Below are 19576 nucleotides of genomic sequence, written 5' to 3'. Positions count from 1 at the left end.
GGAAAAAAAGAGCAAATAGTATGCTTCGATCTGCATTCAAACTCCCTAGTTCTTTCTTTGGATGTGGATAGCATTTTCCATCATGAGACTTTTGGAGATGTCTTAGATCCTTGCATTGCTGAGAAAGGGCTAAGTCTATCAAAGTTAGTCATCGCAAGACATGGCTTTTACTGAGTACAACGTTCTCCTAGTTCTGCTCACTTCACTCAGCATCAGTCCATACAAGTTTTTCCAGGTTTTTCTGAAGTCAGCCTGTTCATCATTTCTTATAGCACAATAGTATTTTGCCTTTTGGGTTTTTTACATCACTGAAATTTCTCCTAGTATCTCCCCCCCCCCAATCCCTTATAATAAACATTTTAGAAGAAAATGAAAAAGAGAAAAATCAGCAAAACTGATCAATGCATAATTTTTTCAAAAATCTGAAAATATGTGCAATGTATGATGCTTATGGACCTCTCACTCCAGCAAAGAGGTGATATGGCAGTGTCTTCTCATATCTCTCCTCTTTGCAGCCTTACTTGTTCTTAATACTTTTGCAGCATTCACTTTTGATTGTTTTGTGGTTCTTTCTGTTTATATTGTGTATATTATTTTCCTTGCTCTATATTAACTCGTAGAAATCTTTTTATTCTTCATATTTATCATATCTGTCATTTCTTATAGCATAGTAATAGTATATTACATTAATGTACCACAATTTGTTTAGTTATTCCCTAATCAGGAGCATCTACTTTGTTTCTAATTCTTTGCTGTTATAAAAAGTGCTGCCATAAGTATTTTGGTGTGTGTGTGAAATTTATTTTTAACAGTGAGGAGAGGTGTACTTCTTTATCTGTTTTGCAGTAACAAGATTGGCTATTAGTGTTTTAGATTTGACTTTTAGTGTTCATTTCATTTACATGATTGTATTTTTTGAGTGTTGTTTTCCTGGTTATGTTTCATTCTGTATCAGTTCAGACAAGTCTAAACAAATTTTCTGAATTTCTCAGATATTTTTCACTGTAAAATAATATTCCTTTATATCATATACTACATTTTATCCCACCATTGCCCAGTCATTGGGCACACCCTCAATTTGAAAATCTTTGCTACCACAAAAACCCTGTTTTGAATGTTTCTCTTCGTGGGCTGTTTATCTTTTAATGGGATTAGGATTGCTGGATAAAATGGTATGAATAGCTTGCCACTATTTTTTTCACAAGAAAAGGAAGGTGAATTAATTTGCTCCCTTTGTTTATGGAAGTCCTTTTATTGACTTACACTCTAGATATTAGCTAGTCTTTAAACAGTTGTGTTTATTGGAGGTGACAGTGTATGAACCACTGCCTCAGAAATGAGATTGGGATGAAAATACAAATAGCTCTACAGTTTTTTTAATTGCCCAATCAGTATTGTCAAGTAACCAAATATTATAACAATATGCAAGAAATCCTCTTTAATACTGTAGTTTATAGACCAAATAGCAGTAATACATTATCCTTTTCCCCTTCATTAGTTTTCTACTTCCCCAGATGCTGCAATTAAAATAAGCTCTTTGGGGCAGCTGGGTGGTGTAGTGAGTAGAGCTCTGGCCTTGGAGTCAGGAGGACCTGAGTTCAAATGTGGCCTCAGACACTTGATACTTACTAGCAGTGTGACCCTGGGCAAGTCACTTAACCCTGATTGCCTCACCAAAAAGCAAAAAAAATAAAATAAGCTCTTTGAGGTTAGGGATTACTTTTGTGTGTATCCCCAGTATCTTGTTTAATAACTAAGAAAAGGAAAAAATAGCTTTTGTTTTATAATTACATTTTATGCATTTTTCAAGATTAAAAAAGAACATCTAGAATAAAAGACATGAATGATATATAGTAAACCTTGATATGTCTTTTTTGAGTATTAATTTGAATTTCTGCGCTTAAGAGCTTATCTATAAGATCACCTTGCCCAGCTTCCTTATTCTACTAGAGGTTATGACTTGCCTAAGTTTATATGTTTAGTGGTAGAATTGAAACTATAGCCCAGATTTGAATCATAGTCTTATGTTCTTTCTACTGTATTATCATAATTACTCATAAAAATATGTCTAATAGATTTAAATGTTTCTTCTAATGATGCAGATTTTGACTCATCCATGCCTGCCCATCCTGTGCAAATCTTGTTCATGTCTTGTTATAGATTCATTACAGGGACTCCACTTGACATCCTGGGGGCCTTCTTTACTTTCCTCAGACATCAAGATACTAGTGGAGCATCCAGTCTCTCCACCTGTTACCACCACTTGTCATGTGGCCCGCCCATATTTTAAAAATGTTTTTGATACATTTCCCTAACACTCTTTATTCCAGTTCTTCAAAGTTCCTTATTTTTTATATGTGACAGTCTACTCACACTCACCTTGTGCCTCTCTGTTGCTCCCTATGTGATACTTATTTTTGTTTCTTTTTTTTAATTTGTTTTCAACATTTACTTCCACAAGATTTTGAGTTCCAAATTTTCACCCCATCTCACCTCTCCCCCCACTCCAAGATGGCATGCATTCTAAATACCCCTTCCCCTATTCTGCCTTCCCTTCTATCTCTCCCTCCCTTCTCTTATCCCCTTCCCCTTCAATTTTCCTGTAGGGCAGGATGGATTTCTGTACCCCATTTCCTGTATTTCATATTTCCCAGTTGCATGTGAAAGCATTTTTTTAAACATGTGTTTTTAAAACTTTGGGTTCCAAATTTTCTCCCTTCCTCCCTTCCTACCCACCCTCATTGATAAGGCAAGCAACTAAATATAGGTTATATATGTGCAGTTATGCAAAACACTTCCATAGTAGACATGCTGTGAAAAACTGACTCTATTTCCCTTAATCCTATCCTGCCCACCCATTTTATTCTATTCTTTCTTTTGACCCTGACCCTCCTCAGAAGTATTTGCTTCTGATAACTCCCTTTCCCAATCTGCCCTCCTCTCTATCATTCTCCTACTCTCTTGTCCCCTTCCCCCCCTATTTTCCTGTAGGGTAAGACAGATTTCCACACCCAATTGAGTATGTATGTTATTCTCTCAAGTCAAATCCTGTGAGAATAAGATTCACTCATTCCCTCTCACTTTCCCCCGTTTCCCCTCCACTGTAAGAGCCTTTTCTTTTCTGTTTTTTTTTTTTGCGGGATAATTTACCCCGTTCTACCTCTCCCTTTCTCCTTCTCCTAGTATATTCCTCTCTCACCCCTTAATTTTATTCTCCAGATATGACCCCTTCATTTTCAACTCACCTTGTGCCCTCTATCTATATCTATATATACGTACATATAATTTTTTCCCCTCCAACTACTCTAATACTGATAAAGGTCTCAAGAGTTATAAATATCATCTTTCCATGCAGGAATGTAAACAGTTCAACCTTAATAAGTCTCTTATGATTTTCTCTTTCCTGTTTAACTCTTTATGTTCCACTCGAGTCTTGTATTTGAAAATCACATTTTCTGTTCAACTCTTGTCTTTTCATCAAGAATGCTTGAAAGTCCTCTATTTCACTGAATGACCATTTTTTCCCCTGAAGAATTATACTCAGTTTTGCTGGGTAGGTGATTCTTGGTTGTAATCCTATTTCCTCTGCCCTCCGGAATATTATATTCCATGCCCTGCGGTCCCTTAATGTAGAAGCTGCTAAATCTTGTGTTATCCTGATTGTGTTTCCACAATACTTGAATTGTTTCTTTCTGGCTGCTTGTAATATTTTCTCCTTGACCTGGGAACTCTGGAATTTGGCTACAATATTCCTAGGAGTTTAACTTTGGGGATCTCTTTCAGGAGGAGATCGGTAGATTCTTTCCATTTCTATTTTGCCCTCTGGTTCTAAAATATCAGGGCAGTTTTCCTGGATAATTTCTTGAAAGATGATGTCTAGGCTCTTTTTTTGATCATGGCTTTCAGATAGTCCAATAATTTTTAAATTCTCTCTCCTGGATCTATTTTCCAGGTCAGTTGTTTTTCCAGTGAGATATTTCACATTGTTTTCTAATTTTTCATTCTTTTGGATTTGTTTTACAGTGTCTTGATTTCTCATAAAGTCACTAGCTTCCAGTTGCTCTATTCTAATTTTTGAGGAAGTATTTTCTTCAGTAATCTTTTGGACTTCCTTTTCCATTTGTCCAATTTTGCTTTTTAGGGCATTCTTTTCTTCAGTGGCTTTTTGTACCTCTTTTGCCATTTGGGTTAGGCTATTTTTTAAGGTGTTATTTTCTTCAGTATTTTTTTGGGTCTCCTTTAGCAAGCTGTTGACTTGTTTTTCATGATTTTCTTGCATCACTCTCAGTTTTTCTTCTACTTCTGTTATTTGCTTCTCAAAATCCCTTTTGAGCTCTTCCAAGGCCTGGGATTGATTCATATTTTTCTTGGAGGCTTTGGATGAATTGTCTTCTTCTGGTTGTATGTTTTGATCTTCTTTGTCACCAAAGTAAGATAATATAGTCTGACTCTTTTTGCGCTGCTTACTCATGATCCCTGCCATTACTTGAGTTTTAAACTCTTTGTTAAGGTAAGAGTCTGTTTCCAATGTGAAGAGTGTACTGTCCCAAGCTCCAGGGGGTTGTACAGCTGTTTTCAGAGGTACTTCTAGGGTCCTGTAAATTTTCAGTTCTTCCAAGGTGATATGATAAGGGGCGAGGTGTTTCCTCCCCACAGCCACAACAAGCTCTACTGCACCAGCACACCTCCTCACCCCAGGACCACCCCTCAGAACTGTGACCCAGATCCAAGTACAGGTAGAGCAAGAGATTCCTGCCTCAGCCCTGGCAAAGAGAACCCTGCATTTCCCCTCTGATCAGCCACTCTATTGCCCCTCAGTGTGTGGGCCGGAAGCTCAGGAAAAAGCCGGGGCCCCAGGCTGCGCTCCAGACTTGAGGCTGAGACCTAGCTCCTCGCTCACCGCAGTCGCAGAGCTTTCCCAGTGACTTTCTACGTTGTCTTTGGCGTTGGTGGGTTGAGAAGTCTGGAAACCGCCACAGCTGCCCGTGATTCAGTCTTCTGAGGCCTGCTCCAGGGTTGCTGCAGCCTGCGCGCCCACGCTGAGCTGCGCTCCTCTCCCACCGGGCACAATATACCTTTCCAATCAACCATCCAGGCTGTCTTTGGCTGGAAATTTGTTTCACTTTATCTTTTTGTGGGTTCTGCTGCTTTAGAATTTGTTTAGAGCCATTTTTTATAGGTATTTGGAGGGGTTTGGGGGAGAGCTCTAGCAAGTCACTGCTTTCCCTCCACCATCTTGGCTCCGCCCCCAATACTCATTTTTGTTTCTTGAGATTTTTTTTTTCAATGTCTCTCAATCCACACTCTACACAACAAAATCCATAGCAAGTTAGTATTAAAAAAGAAGATTTTGTTTTTGGGAGAAGTTGGAACTCATTAAAGGAATTTACCTAAAGTAGACTCTTCACAAAACAGTAATAATGGTGGAGGATGTTTTCTGGGTTGGGATATAGAACTTCTTGAACTGTCTATAGTTGGTTTCTTCAGTAGTCACTGCATGTGATTTGTACAGTGTCTTTTCAAACAGTGCTTGCCAAATACCCCAAGCTTTCATTAGCTTTTCTGGGTAACATTGATTCACTGATGTCCCTGAAAACCCCATGACCTTTTCACATGCTAGTCAGTCAGTCAGCAGCAGCAAAGAATTTGTCATGAGCTAGGCAGTGGGATAAAATGAAAGGCAAAAGAGCCCCTGAACTCTACAGATGATTTATCCGTCCTATACTTGTACAGTTGGATTCATTGTGATAGTGTAAGAAACTTTATGGTGGTTTTGAAGTTATGTTAAAACTTTGGGAGATGTGGGGCAAGAAAAGAATTATTGCAGTTTCCCCTCCATGATCTAAAATAACTTTTTTTTTAGCAACAAAAAATATGTTATGTGTAATTTGTTTTGGAACAGTTTGATGTGTAGACCTAGAAAAATTCAGCAGTATGATTATGTTTCTGTCAAAAATCCTGGGGGGAGGATAGATTGTTTCTACTTTCTTCCCTGCTCTACTAATTTTTCTGGGTTTTTACACCAGACATTCATGTCCCTAAATGCAGACCATATCAAAAGAGTTTTATGATCTAATTAGAAATAAACATTTTGGAGATGTTAACTATTTGTGAACTTGGAACAAATTATTTAATTTTCCTGATCTCAGTTTATTTATCTCTGATATGAAAATGTTGAATTAGAACTTTAAGGTCACTTAGTCAACAAGCATTTACTAAGCACTTATATATATCAGGCACTGTGCCAAGTATTGGGGATACACAGAAGGGGGAAAATTGTCTCTGCTCTCAAGGAGCTCACATTCTAATGGAAGACACAACATGCAAATATCTATGTTACATATAAGATATATTCAGTGTAAATGGAAAGTAATCTAGAGAGAAGTCCCTGCTTGTGTGGGATGGGGAGGAGAAGAATAAAGTGTAATAAGATTGTAAAGGTAGGAAGGGGCCAGGTTGTGAAAGGTTTTATAGAGAATTTTATATCTGATCCTGTAGGTAATGGGGAGCTACAGGATTTGAGTAAGTAGTGACATGGTCATACTTGCACTTTAGGAAAGGCACTCTGGAAGCTGAGTGGAGGATAAATTGGAGTAAAGACAATTGAGGCATAGAGACCAACTTGAAGACTATTGGAACAGTCTGACCTTCAGGTGATGATGGTCTATCCTAAGTTGATAGCCGTGTGAGTAGAGAGAAAGGGGCATATATAAGAGATGTTATGAAGGGTAGAAATGACAGGATTGGAACAACAGATTGGATATGTGGGGTGAGTAAAAGTGAGAAGTCAAGAGTTCTGCCAAGGTTTTGAGTCTGTGAAGTGGCCCTTGCCAGGAACAAGAGAGGGTTTGGGATGAAAGGCTGTGAGTTCTGTTTTGGGCATTTTGAGGTTGAGGTGCATAGAGGACATCCAATTCAAAATGTCCAATAGGTAGTAGTGATGGAGGACTAGTGCAGGAGAGAGAACAGAGCTGGTTATATAGATCTAGGAATCATGTTTAGAGATAATTGAATCAGTGGGAGCTGATGAAATTGAGCAGGATAGTATAGAGACAAGACAAAACAGGAAAGAGCCTTGGGTGAGGGGGTAGTACAGGATTAGTGAGACAGCAAGGTGGCATAGAGCTCTGGGCCTGGAATCAGGAAGGTCTGCGTTCAAATTGATCCTTAGGCATTTCCTAGTTGTAGGACCCTGGGCAAGTCATTTACTCTGCCTCAGTTTCTTCAATGGGGATAATAACAGCACCTACCTCACAGAGTTTTTGTGAGAATCGAGAGAATATTTGAATTTAGCACAGACCCAGCACATAGTAGGCACTTAATAAATGCTTATTCCCTTCCTTGTCTGGGTGTGACCTGGATGAAGATGCAACAGAAGAGACAGAGAAAAGTGATTAGATAGGTAAGAGGAGAATCAGGATAGAATAGTATCAGAAGCTGGTCAAGAACAATGGAGATTGAGAATAAGCCATTAGATTTTATAATTGAGATTATTGGTAACTTGGAGAGTAGTATTAGTCAAATGATGTCGGAAGCCAGATTGCAGTATTTAGAATTGATGAGAAGAGAAGAGTAGATATACTGTTTGCGTATGGTTTTCTCAAGGAGTTTAGCTGACAAGGAGAGGAGAGCTATAAAATGATAGCTATTGGGGGTAGTCGGATCTAGTGAGTTTTTTCCCCCAAAGGATGGAGGAGAGGTGGGTGTGTTTGGAGGCATCAGGGAAGGAGCTAGTAGCTAAAGAGAAATTGATGAATAGAAAGAGTGAGGATGATAGTTGGAACAATCTACTGGAGAATATGGGAAAGGATGGGATTAAAAATGTACACCAATAGGTTTGCCTTGGCAAAGAGACAATCTACTTTTTTTTTTTTTTTTGAGATGAGTAAAGGAAGAAATAATCAGGGAAGGATATCTGAGTGAAAAGAGAAGCATAGAGGGAACTCTTGAAAAGCCTCAGTTTATTTGGTGAAGTATAAAGTGAAGTCCTCAGCTGAGAGGGTGGGAATAGTGAATCTAATGGACGGCTTGAGGAGGCTAGAAAGATTTAGAATGGCCACTGTAATTAATAGGTTAGATAATGGATTCTAGCTTTAAAATTACGTGTTTAAATGCAGTAGGAATTCATAGGTGGAAGAGATTAGTGTGGATTAGAGTAGTTGGAAGAGAATTTGAAAACCTTCCCTTAAAGGAGTAGGAGATAGATCTTGGGAGAGAAATAAGGGGGGCATTCCAGATGGTGGGGAAAAGAACATTAGGAAAGGTAGGAATGGACATTTATTGAGATTCGTATCACTAGAGCAGGCTGTTGGTGTTATATAGTGAAGTTGGGTTGAGGACTTTGAAAGCAAACCAGGTAATAGAGTTTGAATTTGCATTAGTCAGTAATAGATTTTTTTTTAACATTTTAACTTATTATTTATTTATTTTTAGTGTTCTTTTCTTTTTAAATTTTGTGTTCCAAACTCTCTTCCTCCCTCCTATGCCCTTGAAAAGGCAAGCAACGTATCAATTATAATATGAAATCATTCAAAATATTTCCATATTAGCCATATTTTTGTTAAAAAGGCAAGAAAAATAAAGTGAGAAAATAATAGAGAACTGAGTAAAATTTATAATAATGAGTCACTCCTCAATTGATAAATGCTCAAAAGATATGAAGTTTTCAGAAGAAGAAATCAAAGCTATAGTCAAATGAAAAAATGTTCTAAATCACTATTGATTAGAAAAATGTATATTAAAACAACCCTTAAGTAGCACCTCACACCTATCAGATTGGCTAATTTGACAGAAAAGAAAAATGACAGAGGAGATAATGGAAAAATTGGGATAGTAATACAGTATTGGTAGAATTGTGAAATGATCCAACCATTCTGGAGAGCAATTTGGAACTATGCCCAAAGGGTTATTACAAACGTGCCCTTACTCTTTGACCCTCAGTACCACTACTAGGTCTGTATCCCAAAGAGATCAAAGAAAATGGAAAAAGACCCATATGTACAAAACTATAGCAGCTCTTTTTGTTGTGGCAAAGAATTGGAAATGGAGAGGATACCCATCAATTGGGGAACGGCTGAACAAGTTGTGGTATGTGATTGTGATGGAATACTGTTGTGCAATAAGAAATAATAAGCAGTATGGTTTCAGAAAAACCTGGGAAGACTTATATGAACTGATGCAAAGTGAAGTGAGCAGAACCAAGAGAACAAAGAAAGACTATTGTATGAAGACCAACTGTGGGTGATTTAGCTATTCTCAGCAATACAGTGAATCCAAGACAGTTCCAAAGGACCTGTGATGAAAAATGCTATCTACCTCCAGAGAAGCAGTTGTTGGAATTTGAATGCAGATTGAAGCAGATTTTTTAAACTTTCTTTCTTTTTCTTTTTCTTCTTCTTTTTTTTGGGGGGGTGGGGTGGGGTGAGGGTGAGATAGGTCTGTGTTTTACAACCTGGCTAGATGGAAATATATTTTGTATGCCTTCACATTCATAATTGATATCAAATTGCTTGCCTTCCAGAACCAGCAGAATAATTTATGCAATGACAACAATATTGTAAAAAAGAATTTTAAAAGACTAAGCAACTCTAATGACCATAATGACCAGCCTTGATTGCAGAGGACTGATGATGAAATATCCTACCCACCTCCTAACAGAGAGGAGAAAGACTCAGTGTAGAATGAGTCTTTTTTTTTTTTTTTTGATGTGGCCATTGAGGAAATTTGTTTTGCTTTACTTTACATATTTGTAACAGAAGCTTCCTTCCTTCCTTCCTTCCTTTTTCATTTGTGGGAGAGGGCTAGGAAAGAGAGAAGGTTGATTTTTGATAGAAAAAAATTAAAAAAAGAAATTGGAAAGTTAGACTGATATTATAGGTCCAGTGGTATGTTAAAGCATGTGATAGTTCAAACTCAGAAAGGAGGAACTACTATGGAATTTATATTCTTTTTAGTTGCAAATTCTAGTTTTGCTTAGGTAATTACAAAATCACCAGAGAGAAAGCCAAAGTTGAATATTATTTACTTGTTCTATAGTGACAAATTGAAATAGCTCTAGACTTAAATTTTACTTCATTTTCGGACACCTCTTAAAGTTTCTATTCTTTTTAGATGTGATAGGATTATCAGAGCAGTTCACCTGTTTTTTTTTTTTTTTAAGTTTCAGTAATTTTTCTTTTCCTGTGTAAGCACCCCTGTGATCTCCTTGAGGATTCTTTTTTTTTTTTTTGGATGAGGTGATCAAGGTTAAGTGACTTGCCCACTTGCCCAGGATCACACAGCTAATAAGTGTCATGTCTGAGGCCAGATTTGACCTTGGGTCCTCCTGACTCCAAGTCCAGAGCTCTATCCATTATGCCACCTAGCTGCCCCGAGGATTCTTTCTTTTCATTCTTCTTTCTTTCTGTCTCTCTTGTCTGTCTGTCTGGCTGTCTGTCTGTCTCTCTCTCCCCACCTCTGTTTCCCCCTCCACCCCTTCCCCCAGTACCTACCACAATTCCTGAGCATAGTAGACGCTTAGTGAATGTTCGTTGATTGATACTGCTGCTTAAAGTTTTATGCTTTTAAAAATGTTTTTACATCTACTGTTATTTTAGTTTAGAGATGAAGAAACTGACCCAGAAATTACAACTTTCTCAAGGTTATGTTCATTTTAAGTTCCCTGAGGCTGAAACCGTCTCTGATTAATCTTTGTTATATTCCCCAGCAGTTACCACAGTGCCACCAATATGTGCATGCTTGTTTCTGTATAACATAGGCAGAGGGGCTGAAGTCACAAATTTGAAAGCAAGGTTTATGATAGATAAGCAGGTGTGTGTGTGTGTGTGTGTGTATGTATGTATGTGTATGAAACAGACAGACAGACACAGAAAGAAAGATGTGTGCAAATTTTCCTGCCACCCTTTTAGGTGTTGTTACTACTATTATTACTGCTTGCTTACCTGCTTTAAACCTTACTTTCAACTTTGTGACTTAAACTCCTCTGCCTAAATAATTCCTTTATTGCCATCTTTGTTTATAGCCTAGCGGGATCTGGAAGGTAAGGACCTTCTGAAATTTCTTCCATTTGAATCAGACCACTCAATTATTCTGCTCAGCTCTCAAGACTACTAAATCACATGCCAAATTTAGCCAGAGAGAAATTTCTCTTTAGGTTTGTGCTTCTGATTAGTCTAACTGCTGCTATTAATAATCCTTTGCATGAGTTAGAGAGAAGGAAATTGGTTACACAAGCTGGATAGCATTCCCATTCATTCTGAATTAGGGCTTCAGTTTTGCTTTCTTACTTTTTAAAAGTAAAAGGAGAAGAAAGGAGGAGCATTTAACATGTGATAAACAACATGGTAAGAAGCAAAGTTACTGATGGCAGAGGGCTGCTAGCCCCTGGGGAGGAAAGAAAAGAAGTTCAACTAGAAATGTATATTAGAGTACAGTTATTTTTTTTTGAGGAATAGCATGATACAGTCATAAGAATGCTGGGCTTCTGCCTTTGTGTGATTATGGACAAGTCACTTAATCTCTCTGCCTCATCCATAAAATAGGAATAATTCCCATTATAATTAATGCTTACCTCACAGGGTTGCTGTGAGGATCAAATAAGAATCCATGTAGAGCGCTTTGCAAAACTTAAAATGCTGTACAAATGTCAGCTGCTATAATTTGCTTGCTAAGGGGTGATAGAACTCAAGGTAGAAGAGACACATTTTGGAATGACCAATCTAAGGCTTTATTTTGCTTGACTGTGTATATTTGATACAAGGATTTTGTTTTTCTTGAAATTGAGAGAGAATTTAGGGAGGGTGAGATGTGGATTAGTCATAGGGTTACCAGATTTAAAAAAAAAAAAGTAAATGGGGAGAGGTATTGAAGCTTTTTTAAAAAAAATGCACAGAAAACAGAATGAAAGCCAGTAGAACAAACTTGTTTTCTGTTTTACTTTGTATATTGAAATGTTCATGTTTGATGTTCAGATTCAGAATTCTAAAAAATTAAAAATTACTTTCCTTTACGGTAAATATCTTGGTTTCACCTACATTCTCTGCATATTTCTGAGGATGTCTGTATTATAACACAATATAATCAGTTTTGTTCTTGAATCTATAAGAAAAGGTTCAATTATGTTTATTGTATTGTTTATCTTAGGGAACTATATACTGTACATTTCAGATTCCTAGAAAAATAGTTAAGAAAAATTCTTAGCTGGTGGAAATTAGGAAAAGTTTCACATAAAAGGTGGCATTTGAACAGAGTTTTAAAGGAAACAAGAGATGTTAAGAGGCAGAAGTGAAAAGGGAGAGCATTCTACATATGGAAAATAGACAATGCAAAGACATGTAGACAGGATATAGAGGTCATGTGTGAGACACAATAGGAGGGCCAGTTTAGCCAAGTCAAAGAATGAATGAAACAGAGGAATATGTGATAAAGCTGGAAAGGTGGGTTTTGGTCAGATTATTAAGGATTATAAAGGACAAACAGAGGAGTTTGTATGGAATCTTTAAGGCAATAGGGAGCCACCGGAGTTACTTGAGTAGGGGAGGGACGTAGTTACTGTGCTGTAAGAACATTATTTAGCTAAAAGATTTCAAGTAAAAGAAGGCCAAAAATCAGGTGCATTTTGAAACTTCTACTCCTAACAAACTTCTGAAGGCACTTTCAGTTTTAACATAACTTTATGAATAGAAATAAACAATCTTATCAATATTTTTTATTTGTAAATTTTTTTATTTTAAACTTACATACAAAATAAGAAAAGAAAAAAGAAACAAACTTAATATACTAAAACTAAAATAATATAAGAAAAAAAAGCATAGCCATATGTACAGCAGAATGTGAGAGAGGATTCAAAATATACAGCAATAAATTTCCATTTCAAGAAGCCAATATAATAAATACTGTGCATTGGGTTGAGAGCTGTCCAATCTTTTCTTTGCTTCTTTTTAAGTTTTCTTTTGTTCGACAATCTTACCGGTATTAACCAATAGTAAGTGGGAATCAGGGCAGTTAAGTGGCACAGAGGATAAAGTGAGTCAATGATGAACTCCTCTTTTTTTTTTTCCACTGTTTAAGGAATTTTTATTAAAGCAAGAATTTTATAATCCAAATTACATTTCTTTGCTCAGCTATCAATTCTGTTATCTAAAACAGTGGTGATATTCTGAGCTTTTCCACAGTAAAGAATTACAAAATTAAAGAAAGGAATGCTTTAAATTTTTGTACTGTGCTGAAAATTCTTTTCCCTCTGGGTCTATAAAACATTAATTTGTTTTTACATATTTTACTATTCTTTTGGGTCAGTGATGAACTCTTAACAGAAACTAGATGCATATGTAAGGCAGGTTCAGTTAGGTTCTGAGGATAATAATGGAAAAGTATAAAGTATAAGAGATCATTGGTTATAATCTTTGTATTCTCTTCCCCTGTAGTTCCAGGGAAAAGAAGGATATGATGAGAAGGGAAAGTAGGCAAGTTTTAGATCAATGTTTCTCATATTGCTGATTTTTTCCCCTTAATTCCTGTTGTGCTCTTGGTATTTCTCCTGTATTGTTCAGTTTTAATGGTAAAGATATTAGTGAAATGGATTTTCTGTTGTCATAGAGACAGCCCAAAATTTGATAGAGAAGTGAGTTTACCGGGGTGGGGAAGGGTGTTGGGGGAGAAGGTGGTGGTAGTGGTGGTCCCCCAGGATAGCGGGACATGACTGGGAGGAATTGTAATTTCTTGCTAGCATATGACGGGTTAAAACTGATTTGGGGGAGTAATAGTATTCAACAAATTAAATATTTTGCTAGACGTGGTCCTTCCCAGTATTTGGATAAACCTCTAAGGTGCCTTAGGTCTGAACTTAGATCAGAGCATGGAATTAGAGAAAGAAATGTTGTAAGTAGGGAGAAAGTAAAATTGAAGGAAATTGTTGCCATATTGTTTAATAGTTGCAAGTATACAACAACTTCGTTCATCCTGGCAATCATTATAGTCATTTCAGAGGAATGATTCAGTCATTCCTTTTCCTTTATGAGCTGAGTTCTGAGCAAATGAGTTGTTTTGATAATTCACCTATCCATCCAAGAATGAGGGGTAAACAGAAGAGGTCTCAGGGCATTAGCCTTGTCAAAAAATCCATATACTAAATTTTATAAGCTTTGCTTATATAACAGAGCCCCATAGAAGCTTTTTATTCAGAAGTCATCTATGGTTAATTTTATGAAGTTTAAAAATTATTGATGTTTTTGGTTTTATATCACCTACTTTTCCCAATATATCCCTCCCCTAGAGTGTCATCCCTTCTAACAGAAATGAAAAAGAAAAAATTTAAGTTAAACAAAACTAACCAATAGATTAACTAAGTCTGATGTTATATATAGTATTTCATGCCCATAGTTCTCCACTTTTGCAAAGAAGGAAGGGAGTTGTTATGACAAGTTATAATTAACCTGACTATCTGCTTTCTTTAGCCAGCAGATTAGAATCAATGACTTATGCAGGTGAGGAGAGAGAGGCTGATACTGGCAGATACACTGACAGTTGATAGAAAGTGACACCTAACAATAAGTGAGAAGATAGGAAAACTGTTTTTAAAAGAGATATTGAACTCTTTTTTTTTTTAACTTTTTAGGCAGTTTGGGTTAAGTGACTTGCTAGTAAGTGTCAACTATTTGGTCTGAGGGATACTGAACTCTTAATCATAACAATCAGAGGCCGTTTAATATAGGATCAATCAGTTTTATGGAGCTCAGCAATGTCTTGAAGGATCAGTAGGAAAGATACTGGGAAATACTAAGTCAGTCAGTAAACATTTAAGTACTTGGTATATGCCAGACACTGTGCTAAGCACTGGGGTACAGAGAAAAGTAAAAGATAGTTCCTGCTCTCAAGTAGCTTATAGCCTAATGGAAGAGACGTGTAGACAACTGTACAAATGAGCCATATATGGGATAAATTGGAAATAATCAACAGGGGAAAGGTCATAGAAAGGGGGTTGGGTAGGACTTTCTTTAGAAGGTGGGATTTTAGCTGAGACTTGACAGAAAGAAGCCAGAAGGCAGGGGGAGACAGCATTCCAGGCATGGGAGCTGCTTGCTGAAAATGCCTGGAACTTAGAGATGGTGTCATGTGTGAGAAATAGGAGGGGGGACAATATCACTGGATCTCAGAATATATGTGTGGGGATGGTGGGTGGTTTACAAGATGTGAGAAAACTGGAAAGATGGAGCAGATTATGAATGACTTTAAATGCCAGAGGATGTTATATTTGATCTGGGAATTGACAGTGATCCAGCCACTGGAGTTTGAGTACAGGGGTAATATGGTCACACTTGCTCTTTAGGAACGTCACGTTGATAGAGTAAGGAGAAGCTTAGGGTAGGCAGACCAACCAATAGGCTATTGAAATAATCCAGTGATGAGGATCTGCATCAAGGTGGTGGCAGTGTTAGGAAAGATGCAGCAAAGATGTTACAAACGTAAAAATTGACAGGTCTTGGCAACAGATTGGTTATGTGAGAGAGAGTGAGAAGCCAAGGGTGACATCTAGGTTGTGAGCCTGGGTGACTGGGAGGATGGTAGTGCCCTCAACAGTAATAGGGAAGTTAGGAGGAGGGGAAAGTTGGGGGGGGGAAAGATACGAGTTCAGTTTTGGATATGTTGAGTTTAAGATATCTATAGGATATTCTCTTTGGGATAGGTGATTGAAGATGTGAGACTGAAGGTCAGTAGAGAGGTTAGGGTTTGATAAATAGATTTGAGATTCATCAGCATAGTGATAATAATTGGTTCTGTGGGAGCTGATGAGATCACCAAGTGAAATAGTGTAAAGGAAGAAGAGGAAATGGCTTTATTTGAAAATAATCTGGAAACAGGAAAATTATGAAGCATTTTGACTTTCACCCCAAATAGAAAGTTTTGGTACTTCAAGGCCTAAACCTTTAGCTTTTTGTAAAACTTAAGTTATCTGAAATTATTTGTTCCCTAAAGGTTCCATATAGTAAGCATTTTGGTGGAAAACAATAAAGCAGCTCTTATCTATCTTCTGTAGGTATATCAGTCTATGAGATTGTTGTAGAATAGCAGCTATGCATGTTTGGGAAATTATGGGCTATTTTCAAAGTATTAAGGGCATAGTTATAGAACTTATAATGAATGCAGATGTTTGGAAATGCCTTGTAAGTTGTAGAAATACATAAGCAGTATAATTTATAGCAATTGCATGTGGCAATATAGATTCAAGGGATGTAGTTGAGGGAAAAGTATGAATTATGAGAGGCATTCAAATAAGGGATTTCAGTATTCAGTTCTGATCCTTTTCATTAGGAGACTTATAATTTCTTACGTAATATAACAGAAGATTATGCAAAACTTGAAATGCTATTGATGTTTTCTAGAAACGACTGCAAAAAGAATTATTGGCTTTGCAAAATGACCCTCCTCCAGGAATGACTTTGAATGAAAAGAGTGTTCAGAATTCAATTACACAGTAAGTACTTTATTTTTTGAAACCTTTATTTGATAGGTTATTTTTAGTAGCCAAGTTAATTGCAAGGATATTTTTCTAATAGAAACGCTTTAATATGTTCTTCAGGTGTTGACATTAAGTGATCTACATCTTGCATTAGATAGGTTAGTTTAGTTAATCTTTATCAAATAAAATTATCTTTAAAGTTTTTGTCATGCATAAAAAAAAGTCACCTGTTCACATATCTCAGTAACATTAAGACAAGTTAGAAAATATTTAAACAAAACAAAATCATAAGAACAAATGGAATTGTTTATCAGCATTTCATAAGAGAGTTTTACTTAATTGAATTAATTATACTTGATCAGCAAAATTCTGTGAACATGAACCATCTTGGCAAGACATAAGTTGGCTTGTTTCTATAAGAACCAGAAATTTGTTAAAATGGGATTCTACTTATAGATAATAATGAAGAGAATAGAGCAGACAATTGGTCAAAGTTGATCTTGGTATATAACTCCACAAACTCCACAAATAATGGAAATTAAGAGAAGGAAGACAATTTAAGTGTATATTTTGAGCACAGATAAAAATTATAAAATATAACAGAAATATGTGTGTGCCCCACAGCCATCTTATGGTTCTTAACTTGTATAAAGCACTGTGCACTTAGATATCAGTGGTGTGGCACAGTACTTCAGTAGAGGCAGAAGACATAAATTCTAATACTCTTTCTGCCACTTAATAATTATGACTTTGAGAAAGTCACATTATCTTATCTCTGGGACCTTTAGTTGTTTCAGCTTTAACATTGGGCTAATAACCTGAAGGCAGATGGCCAGCTCAAATAATGTGTTGAGGTTTTAATTATAGGATATTAGAATTTTAAAGTTAGATGGTATCTTTGAGTACATCTGCTGTCTTTTTACAGTTAAGGAATCCTCTAAAGAGGTTCTTCCCCTAGGTTAGATTGCTGGCAAGTTAGAAGAGTGAGGACTACTATCCAATTTTTACTTTTTCCTGGTCACTGCTTAGTTCACATGTTGTCTTTTTTTAAGATCTTAAGACTTGACTTTAGTATCGTTGAGTAACTACAATTTGTACTATGTGTCCTCTCACAGCAGCACACTTTCAAGTGGGAAGCATTCAAGGTTAAAGAACTGTGTATGTAAGGACATTGTATCCTTGACTTGCAAGAAACTATAGGTTAATACTTCGCTAAAGCAAATGGTGTGATTTATGAAACTGGGGTAGAGTATGGACTTTTCAAGGCTTGGCTCCTATAGGAGCCAGAGTAATTGTTTTTTAACCACAGGGTCACTAAAGTGTTTCTGACATAGAGGTCATAGAACTAGAAGGGAGTTTAGAGAAAATACTTATCTAGTCTAATCTCTGCATTTTACAGATGAGAAAACTTAAGCCATAGAGAGGTTATAGCTTGCTTGAGGTTATATAGCTAGTGAATTAGGAAGCCAAGAATAGAACATAGGTTTCCTAGCTTCTAGTTCAGTGCTTTTTCTTTATACAATTCTTTTGCAAAGAAGTCACTATTTTAAACAGGCAAGTATGTAGTATAATTGCTAGATCCTTTGTAGTTAACTCCTTTTGGGTGACCGCTGTACTCTCAGACGAAGAATATTCTGATCCTAAGTGCCACAGTGCCTTAGTTGTTTGTTTTTAGAAAGAGAACACCTTTGTTGTCCCCTGAAGGGAGCACTGTTGCTCTTTGGTGGGTGGGTCGGTGTATGGTTTCTTTGCCATTTCTCCCCAGACCTAAAATCATAGTGCTAGAAAGAACATTTCATGTAGTCTCCTGACTTTATGGATGATAATACAGTTTATTTAGACTCTACAGGTTATAAAGTGCTTTCCTTATAAACAAGGAAAGTGAAAACATTGGGGCACAGAATAGTAATGTGCCCAATTCAATTCAGACATTAAATACCTACTGTGTGCAAGGCACTGTGTTAGGTTTGGGGATGCAGAGACAAAGCCAAAATAGTCCTGACTTCTAAAAAGTTTACATTTTAATGTCTCCAAGGTTTTGCTTTTAGTTTGTGGTAGATTTGGAACTAGAACCTATCTCTTAGACCTTTATTTTCAGTTTTGCTTATTACTGTTCTTCTAATCCATGTGTACTTTTATAACTTGTGTGAAGGTGACCTTATTTCTTTCATGATTCCTATATTTATTATAGTACAGTTTGTCCATCTCTAAAATAGAGATAATTATACCTTTATCTGCCTCAGAGTTGTAAAAATCAAATGCAACAAAGTATGAAATGGGCTCTGTAAACTTTAAAATTCTATGTAAATGTTAATGAATTTAATTGCCTTCCAGATGAAAAATGTCTAGGCCTGTCCTGCTGGGCTAATCCAGATTTACATTGAGGTAGTCAGAGAGAGAGAACAGGAGAGAGGGGTTGGAGAGGCAGGGCAGAGGTGCTAGCAGAAACCAACCTGATGAATGATCTAGTGTCCGTCTGTATGGTCATCTTTATAGTTGGGTGAAAATATGAAGTAGTGGTTGATTCTTCATGTGGTTGTGAGGGAATATACGTAGGAGAACAATACATCTGGCAGCGATAATGGACAAAGCTGAACATGAAGCCAGGAAGATGTGGGTTCAAATTCTACTTCAAATACTGTGACCTTGGATAAGTCACTTTACCTTTCTGAGCCTCAGCTTCCTTCCTGTAAAATGAGGATAATATCTGTAGTGCCTGCCTATTGTGAGGTCCAGTGAGATCATTTATGTAAAGTGTTTTGCAAACCTTAATACGCAAAATAATGTGTCACTGCTCTTCTGATTAGTCTTGCCTTGTTGCCCAAACTGTAGCTTTCTTCTTCTATGACTTCAACACTAGCTTGCATTTATTCAACATTTTCAAAATGCTTTAGGCATATTGTTATTTGATCACAGCTACTCTGTGAGGCACTATTATATTCCCATTTTACAAATGAGGAAACAAAGGCACAAAGAAGTGATGCGACTTGCCCAGGGTCACACAGCTAGTAAGTGTCTGAGATTGGATTTGAATTTCCTGACTCTTGAGCCCTCTGCTCTATGCATTGAGTCACTTAGCTGCCTAAGAGTAAAAAGACAACTGACTACCTTGTTTTTTGA

The 19576-nt window shown here is 36.9% G+C and overlaps 1 protein-coding gene across 2 annotated transcripts in view; it reads left to right on the top strand.

Moving 5' to 3' along the window:
- LOC114054276 (ubiquitin-conjugating enzyme E2 W) overlaps positions 1–19576 on the top strand; it is a 90772-nt gene that overhangs the window by 22522 nt on the left and 48674 nt on the right. For both annotated transcript variants that reach the window (XM_027877468.1, XM_027877469.1), the window contains exon 2: positions 16380–16471. In XM_027877468.1, coding sequence (XP_027733269.1) covers positions 16380–16471 — 92 coding nt within the window. The remainder of the gene's footprint in view (positions 1–16379; positions 16472–19576) is intronic.

The sequence above is a fragment of the Vombatus ursinus genome, unplaced genomic scaffold, assembly GCF_900497805.2.
Source record: "Vombatus ursinus unplaced genomic scaffold, bare-nosed wombat genome assembly UNPS02014812.1, whole genome shotgun sequence".
In the NCBI taxonomy this organism is placed as follows: Eukaryota; Metazoa; Chordata; class Mammalia; order Diprotodontia; family Vombatidae; genus Vombatus; species Vombatus ursinus.
Note: the sequence above shows the minus strand (reverse complement) of the source record. Positions and strands in the feature narration are given on the sequence as shown.